The sequence below is a fragment of the Coenobita brevimanus genome, chromosome 8 (genome assembly GCF_032717465.1).
Source record: "Coenobita brevimanus isolate Jiangsu-jjx chromosome 8, ASM3271746v2, whole genome shotgun sequence".
NCBI lineage: Eukaryota > Metazoa > Arthropoda > Malacostraca > Decapoda > Coenobitidae > Coenobita > Coenobita brevimanus.
The window spans coordinates 9,399,332-9,414,606 of NC_136961.1; the positions used below are offsets into that span (position 1 = coordinate 9,399,332).

The window sequence follows — 15,275 nt, forward strand, 5'->3', positions numbered from 1 at the left end:
TTACATCCAGAAGGGCACTGGAGTTTCTGGCTCACATAATACCACTCCGGGCGAGGCTGGTAGCCCTTGCCTTCAATGTCAGGACTCCAGCCTAGACCATAGCTCCTTCGCTCCTGATGGGTCAGAAAAAGACTGGATGATGGTTGAGAGGGGGGAAGGAATGAATGTTCCTTGCATTTTCACAGCCGTTTATTTTTATTTTTTTCATCCACTAGTAAGTAAGCCGCAATTCACCCTGTCCAAGACATTAAATAATCGTTTTGCTTCAGTTACAGTTGCTCTGAAAGGGACGCCTTCATGTGGTGGCTCTGATATGACCGGGCGGCTGCACAGCCTAGCAGTACAAACGATCTCCAGTTACTCTTTGCAGGAAAAAGTGAATTTTGAGAATACCGATCTTGTACAGCTTGTGCATCTACAGCTCAGTCTTGTCAGGCGTCCGTGGCTCCACGAGGTAAGGATGGAGAGCTTTGTTGGTTGGCGTGGGCAGAGACGAGAGGTAGTTGCGCACCTGAAACACACCATAGATATTTACTCAACATCATCATCATCATTATCATCATGGAGTTGGAAGATCTAATATTAGGCTTTCTCCTGTCTCTGGTGATGTATATCTTAGGAAGTAGGAAATCCCATTTACAATCTCTTTTCTTCCCGCTCCTAATTATACTTTAGGTTAGGTAAGGCTAGGCTAGGTTGGGTTAGATAATTTTTTGTTGGATTAGATACTGTAAAGCTGCCTTAAAGTAGGGTGGGCTAGGTTAGGTTAAATGTGGTCGCTAGTTTAAGTTAAGTTAGATTAGGTTGGCTTTGGTTAGGTTAAATTAGGTCAGGTTAGCTTAGGTTAGATTAGCTTAAGTTAGGAGTATTTTTTATTAGTTAACCAGAAGGTAGGTCTGGATAGGACAGTGATTCGCTATGTTAGCTTAAGTTAGCTTAGGATAGGTTGGCTTAGGTTAGGATAATTTTTGATTAGTTAGGTATAGAGTAGGTTAGGATAAGACAAGGATTTGTTATGTTATCTTAATTAAGTTTGGTTAAGTTAAATTAAGTTTGATTAATACTACATGTAACAGGTCCTATTTCTTCTCCTGTATTACTCTTCATGGACGTAGACAATAAGTGTAGCTAATACGGAACAGGAGCTACTAGTGGCACTAATCAGTTAGCATATATAATAATGATTGTTGCTGCGGATTCATGAGGCTGGCTGTCAAATTCCATGGAGAGAGAAGCAGGAGAGGGGACTGCATTTGTAATTCACTATAAAATAATGCTGTCATACGCTTTAACTATAACAAGAGTGTTGTTTTTTTTTTTTATATATAATAAAATCTTTCTCGTCGGCCTGCTGAAAATTGTCTCATGTGTTCACATCTATTGTTCCATTCTTGCAGACTCCAGTCGATTGTATTCCACTGCAGCTACATTTGTTAAGCCTTATGTCACCAGGCCCCGATGGATCTCTCATCTGTAACTCGGATTATATATTTAGAAAGACAGACAGACAGACAGACAGACAGACAGACAGAGACAGAGAGAGATAAACAGATAGACAGATAGATAGGTAGACAGATTGACAGATACACAGAGACATAGATAACAGTTATCAGCACAGTAAAAATAGGAACTGATCATAGAATAGTGGGTTGCAGTCAGACTGAATTTCAGAAGTGAATGAAAGGTAATTAAAAACAAAATCTTCTGCCTAATAAAAGTAAGCTGAAACAAAGCTATATCAGTTAGAAATAAAGGAAAGATTTCAAGATCCGAGTTATGCTGAGTGTGAATTTGATGAGATGAATGGTAGACTAACAAAAGTGTTGAAGGAATCGGAGGAGTTAGAAAAGAAAGTTAATGCAACCAAGGCAATAATTATCAAAAATGGCCCTCGAGCTCATGAAAAGATGAAAGGAGATGAAAGCTAAAACAAAGAAAGGTGAAATAGAAAGAGCAGGATCATAGAAGCTTATCAAAATAGATCGAGAGAAGAAAATGAAAAAGAAACATGGATCAGATAAAGAAACCATCAAAAAGCGAAAAAGTCTGAAACAGGGTGGAAGCAGAACAACGTTAGGAAAGCAACAAAGCGTATCACTGAAAAACAAAAATTAAAAAATCTTAATCTCAAGTGCAGAACAAAGATGGTAAAGAAAATTTGAGAATTTTATATAGAACTGAATGCATTAAAGACAGTAGTACCAACAGCAAACTTATCATTTGGTAAAAGAAGCGGTGCCAAGGCACAGCAAACCCATCCCCGACAGTCACTTTAGGGCAGGGGTCGGCAACCTTTTCAGTGTGAGGGCCAGAGAAAGCTTCTAGGAGTAGCCTGCGGGCCGGAGTGCCAAAGAGAACCCAAAAGTGACAGTGTACAAAAATTTTATGACCATGTACCAGGGAAAAAAAAAAAAAAAAAAAAAAAGATGGAGCAAGAGGCTGATTGACTGGACTGCAAGACATTATAAGTGTAGCAGAAAAGGCCAGACAGGAGAGGGGATGATAAGATACAGAAATTAGCCGGCAAAACCTAAAAGAGATTAGCTCAGTCAAGGAATTAATGGAAAAGGCTGGGGGAAGCTTTTCTACAGTAGTGGACTACCAATAGGTATTGATGTTGATCAATATTCTATCTATCTATATAAGCACGAATATCTGTACTGAGGTGACGTTTCGATTCTCTAACGAATCGGCTTCAAAACTTGGACGAGACAAATTATAAAGAACTGTGGATAGAGCTTGGCCTTGTGAAACTTGAGGTGGAAAGGCTGCACCTGAAGTTTCACATGACCAAAGGCGATCGTCGCTTCCGTACCACAGGTTTCAGCCAAAGTCTGAAGATAATTCGTGAAAGAATAGATGCGTCACTCCAAAAAAAAAAAGGTCCGTGTTAACGCTCGTTCAGCTATTCTGTTCCACTATACACACACACACACACACACACACACATATATATATATATATATATATATATATATATATATATATATATATATATATATACAAAATATATAATCATCATCATCAGGCGTTTGACTGTCCACAGCAGGACCGGCCTATCCCTACTGAACTGGGGACGATACAGCCAATGTATCTCTACCAAGTGGCTTAGGCTCTCTAGTAGAGATTGTATGTAGGGTGAGAAGTGCTTGTAAGTGTAATTGTTGTGATGGAGTGGCTTTGGATGTATGTGTAGTCTGTGAACCAAGTGTAATCGGCCCGCGCAAACCGACTGGGTGCAAGTATACTTTATAGTCTGCGACACTGGTTCAGCCACAGCACCCCATGTGTCCGCCAATGCAGTACGTGGCCAGAAAAAAGCTCCCAAAGTTTATTACCCTGGCGGGGCGCGAACCCTCGTTCTTCAGTGTACGAAAAGGCACACTTTACCACAGTACCACAGCTTTACCTCCTCATCCTTCCCTCCTCTTTCCTACTCTGATGGCTCTGTAGCTATTTCTTCTACTGATAAAGCAGATCTCTTCGCTCAGACTTTCTCCTCCAATTCCATCCTAGACGATTCCGGTGCTGTTCCTCCATCACTTCCCCCCTCTGACTTCCTCACGGCTAACATTAAAATTTCTACAGCTGATGTACTTTCTGCCATTGCTGGCCTCAGTACTAATAAGGCATATGGGCCTGATGGAGTCCCTCCTGTTGTTTTCAAGAACTGTGCTTCTGTGCTTACACCCTGCCTAGGCAAACTCTTTCGCCTTTCTCTGTCAACTTGTACCTTTCCTTCTTGCTGTAAGTTTCCTCTCATTCAGCCGGTCTCAAAGAAGGGTGACCATTCCCAACCCTCTAACTATCGTCCAATTACTTTAACATCCTGTATCTCAAAAGTTTTTGAGTCAATTCTTAATAGAAAAAATTTAAAGCATCTTTCCTATCACAACCTTCTTTCCGATCATCAGTATGGGTTCCGTCAGGGACGCTCCACAGGCAATCTTCTCACCTACCTTTCAGACTCCTGGTCATCCTCCTTTCGGGACTTTGGCGAAAGCTTTGCCATTGCACTTGACATCTCAAAGGCTTTCGATCGAGTCTGGCATAAATCTTTAATTTCCAAACTGCCCTCTTACGGTTTCTATCCTTCTATCTGTGCCTTCATCTCTAGCTTCCTTTCTGGTCGTTCTATAGCAGCTGTTGTAGACGGCTATCGTTCTTCTCCTAGATATATAAACAGTGGTGTTCCTCAGGGCTCTGTCCTATCACCAACTCTCTTCCTTTTATTCATCAATGACTTTCTAAGCTGTACATCTAACCCTATCCACTCATACGGTGATGACTCCACCCTTCACCTTTCCATTCGATTCCCACAACGTCCATCTCAGCAGTTACTTCAACAGGCAAGGTGTGAGGCTATGGCACACCTAATGTCTGACTTGGCTCGTATCTCTGACTGGGGTAAAAATAATCTGGTTGTTTTTAATGCATCAAAGACTCAGTTTTTGCACTTATGAACCTGACAAAATCTTCCACAGGTATACCCACTTATGTTTAATAATACTCAACTAATCCTGCATCATCGTTGAACATGCTTGGGGCTTCATTTCTTCGGGACTTGTCTTGGAAAGATCATATTACATCTCTTGTAAAGTCTGCTTCGAAGTAATTGGGTGTGCTAAGCCGACTCCGCTCCTTCTTTGCCCCTGCACAATTGTTGACTCTATATAGGGGTTTTATCCGCCCCTGTGAGGACTACAACTCTCATGTGTGGGGAGGCTCCCCACATACAGCTCTTCTCAATAGGGTGGAGTCAAAGGCTTTTCGTCTCATTAACTCTCCCCCTCTTACTGACTCCCTTCAACCTCTGTCACTTCACCGCAATGTTGCATCTTTATCTCTTTTCTATCGCTATTCAATGGTCACTGTTCCTCTGAACTGTCTGCATACATTCCTCCACTTCTACAAGGGGCGTGTAGCACCCGCCTAGCAGCAAACTCTCACCCCTTTTCTGTCCAACTCTCAACTGGAAGAGTTAACCGTTACTCCCAGTCCTTCATTTATGCAACAGGTCAACTGTGGAATTGTCTCTCTCTGTCTGTATTTCCTGCTTCCTATGATCTCCAGTCTTTCAAACGCAGTGTGTCAAGGCATCTCGAAATGAATGGATCTTGAATTTGGCTCTCTCTTGTATTTTGTTTTTCTCTTGGAAGGAACAGTTTTACAGGCTGATTGCCTTTGATTCCTTCTTCCCCATATATATATATATATATATATATATATATATATATATATATATATATATATATATATATATATATATATATATATATATATATATATATATATATATATATATATATATATATATATTGTACAGAAAGTAAGAGAGATATCAGAAGTCCTAGTGAGTGATGAACAGGGTGGCTTTAGGAGTGGCAGAGGATGTGTGGACCATATATTTGCAGTGAGACAGATAGTAGAGAAGGCTTGTGAGGAGGACCATAAGGTGTTTATGGCATTCATGGATCTGGAAAAAGCATATGACGAAGTGGACAGAGAAGGATTGTGGAAAGTTTTGCGCATGTACGATGTAGAGGGTAAGCTGTTAGGTGCCGTCAAGGGTTTTTATGATGGTAGTGAAGCATGTGTCAGGGTTAATGGGCATCTAAGTGAATGGTTCACAATCAGTGTGGGTGTGCGACAGGGTTGTGTGATGTCCCCATGGTTGTTCAATGTATATATGGATAGGGTGATGAGAGAAGTGAAAATACGAGTAATGGAGAGAGGGATGGCATTGGTAATGAATGGTGATGGATGGAATATCTCAAATTTGTTGGATGCTGATGATGCAGTACTGCTTGCAAGTACCGGACAAGAACTTGGTAGGCTAGTGCAGAGTTTTTCTGATGTCTGTAGCGTCGTTCCTTGAGAGTAAATGTAGAAAAGAGTAAAGTGATGGTTATTGAGAAAGAAGGTGACTCCCAGTGCAATGTAACAGTGAATGGAGAGAGACTAGAAATGGTGAGAGAGTTCAAATACCTGGGTACAGTGATAGAAAAGAGAGGAAAATGTGCAAAAGAAGCTGAAAGTAGAGTGACACAAGGAAGAAAAGTAGCTGATGCAATGAAGGCCTTGATAAGAAACAGAGGCTTGAGTGTTGCAGCTGCACGAGGCTTACATGAAGGAGTGTTAGTGCCAACTTTAACATATGGATGTGAGACTATGGTGTGGCATAAAAATGAAAAGTCAAGAGTAAGAGCAGTGGAGATGTGACTGCTGAGGAATGTATGTAGTGTACAGAGGATGGATATGATACGAAATAATGTGATACGTGAAAGATGCAGAGTGAGGACGTCTGTGGACACCATAATTGAAGAGAGCGTACTGAGATGGTATGGTCATGTGGAGAGAATGGATACCAATAGGGTGGTGAAGAAGGTATATCTGAGCGAATTCGAAGGAGGGAGGAGGCGAGGTAGGCCAAGGAGAAGGTGGAGTGATATGGTGGATGAATGTGTGAAGAAGAGAGGTTTAGAAGTCGGTGAGGCTAGGGAACTGAGAGGAGATCGAGCTGGCTGGATGAATTTTGTGAGATGTGCATGATCAGGGATTTTTGGCACCCCTTTTTAACGTGGCAGCGTGCGGATTGACACTGTCGGATACGATATGTGAAGCTACAGAACGTGGTGAATGTTTTTGGTATATCCGACAGAGCCAGGATTCCAGGGGCTTGAATGATGAGTGAATGGAAGCGTGGCCCATTGGATTGGGCAATTTTGGGTTGTCTGGACATTGCTACTCCTCACCCTGCCCTTGAGTGGGAAAGGAGGTCAGGATGATGATGATGATGATGATGATGATGATGATGATATATATATATATATATATATATATATATATATATATATATATATATATATATATATATATATATATGTATATATTATGCGAGGAAGCAGGAACCAAAGGATAAGAGCCCAGAAAACGGTTCCTTCCAAGAAAAAAAAAATACAAAAGAGAGCCACATCCAAGATCCGTTCATTTCGAGATGCTTGGACACGGTGCTTGAAAGACTGGAGATCATAGGAAGTAGGTAATACAAACAAAGGGAGACAGTTCCAGAGCTGACCATTTGCATAAATGAAGGTCTGGGAGTAACAGTTAACCTTATGCATGAGAGAGCTCGACCTAAAAGGGATGAGAGTTTGTTGCTAGATGGGTGCTACTCACCAGTCGTAGAGGTGGAGGGATGCAGGCAGACAGTTCAGAGGAGCAGTGACCATTGAAGTAGCGATGGAAAAGAGATAAAGAGGCAACAGTGCGGCAAAGAGACAGAGGCAGAAGGGAGACATTAAGGGGAGGAGAGTTAATAAGACAAAAATATTTTGACTCCACCCTATTGAGAAGAGCTGTATGTGGGGAGCCTTCAAACACATGGGAGGTGTACCCTTAACAGGGGCAAATAAAACCCATGTATAAAGTCAACAACTGCGCAGAGGTAAAGAAGGTACAGAGTCGGCTTAGCACACCTAATCTCTTGGAAGCAGATTTTACAAGAGATGTAATATGATCTTTCCAAGATAAGTCTCGAGTGAATGAAGCATCAAGCATGTTCAAGGATGACGCAGGAATCGACTGGATATTATTAAACATTAGTGGGTACTCCTGCAGAAGATTTTGTCGGGTTGATAGGTGTAAAAACTGAGTCTTTAATGTAGTAAAAACAAGATTATTTTTACTCCAGTCAGATATACGAGTCAAGTCAGACATTGCGTATGCCATAGCCTCATCCCATGCTTGTTGGAGTAACTGCTGAGATGGACGTTGCAGGAACAGAATGGAAAGGTGAAGGGTGGAAACGTCAGTGTATGAGTAGATAGGGTTAGATGTACAGCTTAGAAGATCACTGATGCATAAAAGGAAGAGAGTTGGTGATAGGACAGAGCCCTGAGAAACACCACTGTTGATAGATCTAGAAGGACGATGGCAGTCTACAACAGCAGCTATAGAACGACCAGAAATGAAACTATTGATGAAGGCACAGATAGAAGGATAGAAGCTGTAAGAGGGCAGTTTGGAAATTAAGATTTATGCCAGACTCGATCGAAAGCTCTTGAGATGTCAAGTGCAATGGCAAAGCTTTTGCCAAAGTCCTGAATGAAGGATGACCAGGAGTCTGAAAGGTAGGTGAGAAGATCGCCAGTGGAACATCCCTGATGGAACCCATACTGATGATCAAAAAGAAGGTTGTGATAGGAAAGATGCTTTTAAATTTTTCTGTTAAGAATGGACTTGAAAACTTTTGAGAGACAGGATCTTAAAGCAATTGGACGAGAGTTACAGGGTTGGGAATGGTCACCTTCTTTGGAACTGGCTGCATGAGAGCAAACTTCCAGCAAGAAGGAAAGGTACAAGTTGACACACAAAGGCAAAAGAGTTTACTTAGGCAGGGTGTAAGCAAAGAAGACAGTTCTCGAGGACAACAGGAGGGACTCCATCTGGCCCATATGCTTTGTTGGTATTAAGGCCAGTGATGGCAGAAAATACATCAGTTGAAGAAATTTTAATGTTAGTCATGAGGAAGTCAGAGGGGGGAAATGATGGAGGAACAACACCAGAATCATCTAAGATGGAACTGGAGGAGAAAGTCTGAGCAAAGAGATCTGATTTATCAGTAGAAAAAATAGCTGCAGAGTCATCAGAGTAGAAAAGAGGAGGGAAGGATGATGAGATAAAATTGTTAAAATGGTTTTTGGCAAGGTGCCAGAAGGAACGGGAAAACTTTGAGGTGGAGAGTTGAGAGCATTTAGTACGGTTGAAATTATTTTTAGCAGAGAGAAGGACAGACTTAGCATGATTCTGGGAAGAAACATAAACAAGTTGTTTCAGGGGTGGGTTGGCTCCAATACCTTTTATAGGCCCTCTCCTTGTTGCGGACAGCATTAGAACAAGCGTGATTAAACCAAGACTTTCTTGCATTAGTTAAATTATATGAGAAGTGAATGTATGCTTCCACCGAGAGAATAACCTCCGTAATGCGTAAAGCACACTCAGATGGCTCCTGGGGATGGAACCAGTATTCATTCCAGGGAAAATCAAAGAAGTACTGCCTGAGGGCCTCCGAATCTGCAGCTCCAAAGTGCCACAGTCGATGTTTCTTTGGAGGGACCACATGCTGTACCGGAGTGATAGGACAGGTTAAGGTAATAAGGTCGTGAATGGAGAAGCCCAAGAGAGAGAAACAATTAAGAGTGTAAGCAGAACGATTAATTGTAAGGAAGAGGTCATGTATGTTGGAGCTCTCTTCAAGTCAGCCAGGGATACGAGTAGGATGCTGTACAAGCTGTTCTAGGTCATTAAAAGTAGAAAAGATGTAGGCCTGTTAACCAGGTGGATCAGTGAAAGGAAAGGATTGCCAAAGGTGGTTGTGAACATTGAAGGCTCCTAGAATGGACACTTCAGCGAAAAGAGAAATGGATAGAATGTGTTCCATTGTAGAAGTAAGGTAGTTGAAGAATTTTATATATATATATATATATATATATATATATATATATATATATATATATATATATATATATATATATATATATATATATATATATATATATATATATATATATATATATATATATATATATATATATATATATATATATATATATATATATATATATATTTACACCCACTGCAAATTGTATGAGGACCTTCACACACAGAATTGCTATGGGAGAGTTGTCTGTCTTTGCTTTATGTTTCCACCTCTACCCTGTGAATTTTGGGGGTAAGAAATAACTGGCAACTCCTCTGGTGCTGGCGGGAGGTGGTAAAACACTCAGCACGTCAATGCTTGCCCAGAAGCAAGAGTGGGAGTATATGTTCCTGTCGCTCCGACCTTTTTTTTCATATGCATTATTGTTTGCCCTGTTATTTTTCGAGAGTCGAGTTGTCATGCCTGGAAGGTACTGCTCAAGAGATTAGAGGGTCTGTATCATTGCATGGAGGCAGGATAATGTCCCTATCAACACGATTTGTGAACGTACTGGATGCGCAAAATCGACCGTCATGAAGATTCTTGCTGCAGCATGCAGCCTGTCACCTGATGTCATACCAGAGGACAAGCATGGCGATGGAAAGAAGAGGACGATTTCCGGAGGTACAGATACGCTTCTGAAGAGGGAAATAATCAAGAATCCTCGACTGACAGCAGCAGAATTGAAGAGAATGCATCCCCAGATGTTACAAGACGTCTTAATTTGAGCTATCCAACACCGCTTGCGGAAGGAGCTGGGTTTGCCAAACCGCACTGCAGCCAAGAAACTGCTTCTCACTGACTGCATGAACAAGCAGCACTTTCAGTTTGCCAAGAAGTATGCACACTGGACATCAGATGAGTGAAGAAAAGTTATGTTTTCCAAGGAAAGTACAGTTCAAGTGTTCAAGGTGCATTCTGCCAAGGTTTGTCATCCTGCCTCCCTTAGTTGTTATGACCATGCTTAAACGGTGCCAACTGTTAAGCACCCACAATCAGTAATGGTATGGGGGTGTTTCTCAGGTGAAATGGGAAGGGGAGGCCTGTATATACTTTCTTTCTAAGAACTTGATGATGAATGGTGGCCGGTACATTCAAGTTCTGAAAGATCATTTGTTAAACTTTTTTACTATTCATGGGTGCGACTTTTTCATGTACGATTCAGCTCCATGTCAAAGTCAAGAAAGGTAAGGTTTCAGGATAATCGGATTGAGGTCCTCGACTGGCCTGCCAAGAGTCCGGATCTAAATCCGATAGAAAACTGCCGGGCAAAGATGAAGTAAATCATGGCAAAGAAGAAGACACCCAATCTGGACAATGTCAAGTCTGAAATGACAAGTGTTTGGTGCAAAGAAACGTTCTTAGATTTCTTTAGAGGTCTAAGTGATTCCATGCCTAAACGCAACTGGTTCTGAAAAACAAGGGAAACATGATTTCATATTAATGAATGGCATTTCATGAACAAACATTGTGTTATACTATAATTTCTGCGTTTTTTAATACCTTCTGGGGGGAGGCTCTAAGACAGTTTGAGGTAGTTGTATATGTATATATATATACAGAGAGAGAGAGAGAGAGAGAGACTAATCTGTGTACGAGACTTCTGACAGGACAAGCGTTGTGACTGTCTAGTGTGCAGGATGTGCTTGGAGATGTGTGTGACAGCCCGGTAATGGAACGTGTCAGGCCATGTGTTGGAAGGTTTCAGATGCGATGATGATCGTCTAACGACTGGTATTAATGATGATGTTGATGATGATAATGAACCCATTACCTTCTGCCTGGTGTCTGGGATCATCTTTGGGTTGGGTGTGATAGCCAGGTGATGCAAGGTGTTAGGGGTTGTGGCCTCCCATATGAAGCCCAGTGTGGCATCTGGCGTCGGGTGCCTCAAAAAAAATAAACAGGTAAATTAATTATGTAAATAGATCAGTAGATAGATACATAGATATATGTATAGACAGATCGATAACAGATAGATGGAGAGACAGATACATACAAAATATATATATATATATATATATATATATATATATATATATATATATATATATATATATATATATATATATATATTATAAATAATAAAACGAAGCTGTGTATGTGTGTCTCTATGTGCATTTGTTTGTTTTTTGGTCAGAAGTATGGTAACAGATATCAACCTAATTCTTTTTGCAGAAGGTCAGGGTTAGTTCAGGGGATGTCAAAAAAAATAAACAAAAATATTGGCGATCGCGCACGACGCGGCTACGCGAAACTTTAGGAAATCACGACATTTGCTATTGTGTGAAAATATATATATATATATATATATATATATATATATATATATATATATATATATATATATATATATATATATATATATATATATATATATATATATATATTGTTACGGAACAGCGAAAGATAATGTACACTTTAAGTGAGAATACTAAAAATCACTACTGTCCCGTAAAGTTCCAGGTTCAAAACAAAAGAGTTAGATAAAATTACAAGTTAAAGTTTAATGCTTAAACTAACAACAAAACATTCAGGACTCATAAGGATAATGTAATGGCAAAAAACAGGTTAAATATATGGTTAACTGCAATAGCCTCTATTAACACGAAATTAGCAAAGAGTAAATTTATCTAAGTCAGCCCTGATAAAATGAAAATACACTGGGTAATGCTCAGTTAATGCTAGATATATTATTACAGATACAAAATATTATCAAAAATGACTGACAAAAAGAACCTTTACATAAATCACAAAAACCCTACGAGCCCCAAGAATTAACCCCACGCTACCCAGTACAAGAAAAAATGCAACAACAGTTATACTCAAATCACACACAGCTGCCAGATGATTGGAGACTTCCGAGCACTCACAATTATCATAACTGTACAGGGGAGGACAGAGATGTGAACAAAATGAGGAGCAGATCTAAGTGGCAATGATGCAGAGACTGAGCTCATTATATAGGGGCCAGCAGAGCTTGATACAACTTGTAAGAAGGACGCGCAAATGAAGCCATGGGGACAAAGAGCTGACAATCCCGCTCTGAACAACAGAAAGGACGACTTACTCTACTATAACGGTAGAAGGGGGGGACTGAGGCAGAACACGCTCGTGATCAAACATGCAGCATACTGTGCATTAAAATTACACAAAGGATGATGAAATCATAGGCTATGTAACACCTCCCCACAAAGAAAAAGAAATTTACAAAGGAAATTTCTTATTACTCTAAAACAATCTGTCTAAAGTCTAGATAAGCAATCTGCAATAACATTTTCTTTCCAAGTGTTACAAAACATGAGATCTCCCTAGCACGTTCAGTCAAAGGTACTTGCCAGTATCCCTTTAACAAATCAAACTTACTTATGTACCTAGCCTTTCCGATCTTGTCTATGCAATCTTCCACGCGAGGGAGAGGGTAAGTGTCTGTTTTGGTTATCTGATTAACATGTCTGTAGTCGATGCAAAGCCGCTGTGACCCACCTGGCTTAGGGACTAGAGTGACAGAACTCCACTTGCTCTGACAGGGCTCAATCATCTTGTGGTCCAACAGGTAGCCAAGCTCCTTCTCGATGAGAGGAACTTTCACTGGGTTCACACGGTAAGGAGGCAATTTAATTGGCTTTGCGTCTCCAACATTGACATCATGCATCAACACAGTGGTTCTTCCTGGAGTGGCACGGAACACTTGCGGGTACTCCTGCAGTAATGCCGAAAACTCATGCCTTTCCTCGGGAGGTAGATGAGAAAGCTTAGTCTGCAGATCATTCATGATATCAGGATTCTTCCCCAAACTATCATTCAGGCTCATGCTGCATGGGAGAGCTTCACTTGCAGACTCGGGTGGAACAGCTACAGTGCAGACTGGATTATTTTCGTCCCGCCTGTGATATAACTTTAGCATGTTGATGTGACAAAGTTGCTTGTTCTTTCTACAATCCGGTGTGGCGATGACATAGTTGACATCACTGAGTTTCTTCTCCACGAAATAAGGACCACTAAACTTGGCTTGAAGAGGTTGCCCATGAACTTGGTAGCAGAATCAAACCTGATCTCCTGGCTGAAAGTGGCGTAACCTGGACTTCTTATCATACCAAGTTTTCATCTTCTCCTGAGCAGCTCCTAAATTCTCTCTCGCCAGCTGTAAAGCAGTGGACAGCCGTTCTTTGAACTTCATCACATACTCCAGCAGGTTGACGTCATCTTCCTCCGACAGCCAGCATTCCTTGAGTAGCTTAAGGGATCCTCTTACTTCATGGCCAAACAGTAGTTCAAAAGGTGAGAAGCCCAGTGATTCATTTGGAGATTCTCTTGCAGCAAACACAACGAATGGAAGACCTTTATCCCAGTCTTTCTGATGTTCCAAACAGTATTTCTTGAGCATCGATTTGAGTGTTTGATGATATCTCTCCAACGCTCCTTGAGTCTGGGGATGGTAAGCTGAAGACGTGATCTGAGTGATGCCCAACTCTTTCAGAGACTGCTTGAAAACATTTGACATGAAATTACTTCCTCGGTCTGACTGTACCTCCTTGGGTAGACCAAACTTTGTGAAGAGCCCTAGCATTTCCTTAACCACGTTCTTTGCAGAGATATTTCTAAGTGGAATGGCTTCAGGATGACGAGTAGCCATATCAATCAGGGTCAACACATAAGAAAATCCTGAAGAAGTCTTAGGAAGAGGGCCCACAATATCCACCAACACACGGGTGAATGGCGCCTCAAAAGGAGGAATGGGAACTAGAGGTTGAACCTTTTCGGTCTGATTACACTTCCCCACAACTTGACAGGTGTGACAAGAGTTACAATACCAGGAAACATCCCTGAAGATACCTGGCCAGTAGAAGTGTTTCAAAATGCATGCCACAGTCTTCCTCACTCCAAGGTGTCCTGCCAAACTGGAATCATGAGCCACTCTAATGATATCCTGCCTACAAACACGAGGGATGACAACTTGATGTACAACCTCCCATTCACAGTCGGCTGATGCTGTTGGGGGTCTCCACTTCCTCATAAGTACTCCTGACTTTATATAATAACAAGTAGAAGCACCAGCTGACTCTTCCTCACTGCAAGCAGAGCTAGCTAGACCTTTCAACTCAGGGTCAGCAACCTGCAACTCAACTAACTCTTGACGAGACAAATTATCAACACTACAGGGTAATGCCTTATCTGGTGAGTGGTCCAAATTAGCAAGAAAAGGGTTCAGCTAGGATAACATCATCATCATCATTATCCTCTAAATCACCAGTAACTTTAGACTTAGCCCTAGTGACAGCACATGCAGGGAACACATCAGGGACATCATAATCCTGGGTCGCAGCCACTGGCTCACTAGACAACTGAGGAGCTGGACACACTTGACTTCCACCAATATCATTTCCAAGTAAGAAAGTTACACCTGACATTGGGAGTGTCTCAGCCAACCCAACCATAACGGAACCATTAACAAAACCAGACTCTAAATTCACTCTGCACAGAGGGACAGAGAAGTAATTATTCCCTACGCCTTGTAAGATTACAGTTTCATCAAAGGAATTAACATTAGAGCCTAGAACACTGGTCAGCATAAGGGATTGGCAAGCACCCGTATCACGATATATTTTAACTGATTTCCTGTCATTACTGTCCAGAGGACTGACAAAACCATCAGACAGGAAATTAGCACATGAACTCTTGACAGTGTCACCCACGTTACTGCTCAAAAGAGGAGCTCCATCATGAGAATTTAAGTTACCCCTCAAAGCAGGTTCAGTTAACTTAGTTAAAGAATTATGGGAACTCTCAAGGG

The 15,275-nt window shown here is 41.1% G+C and overlaps 1 protein-coding gene across 1 annotated transcript in view; it reads right to left on the reverse strand.

The window, feature by feature from the left end:
• Nucleotides 1–415: 415 nt before the first annotated feature.
• The window catches only part of LOC145406423 (carboxylic ester hydrolase-like), a 108,403-nt gene continuing 93,543 nt past the window's right edge, over nucleotides 416–15,275 (reverse strand). Inside the window, exons 11-12 of the mRNA XM_080277583.1 lie at nucleotides 11,256–11,370; nucleotides 416–511 (exon numbers count right to left, since the gene is read on the reverse strand). Coding sequence (XP_080133709.1) covers nucleotides 416–511; nucleotides 11,256–11,370 — 211 coding nt within the window. The remainder of the gene's footprint in view (nucleotides 512–11,255; nucleotides 11,371–15,275) is intronic.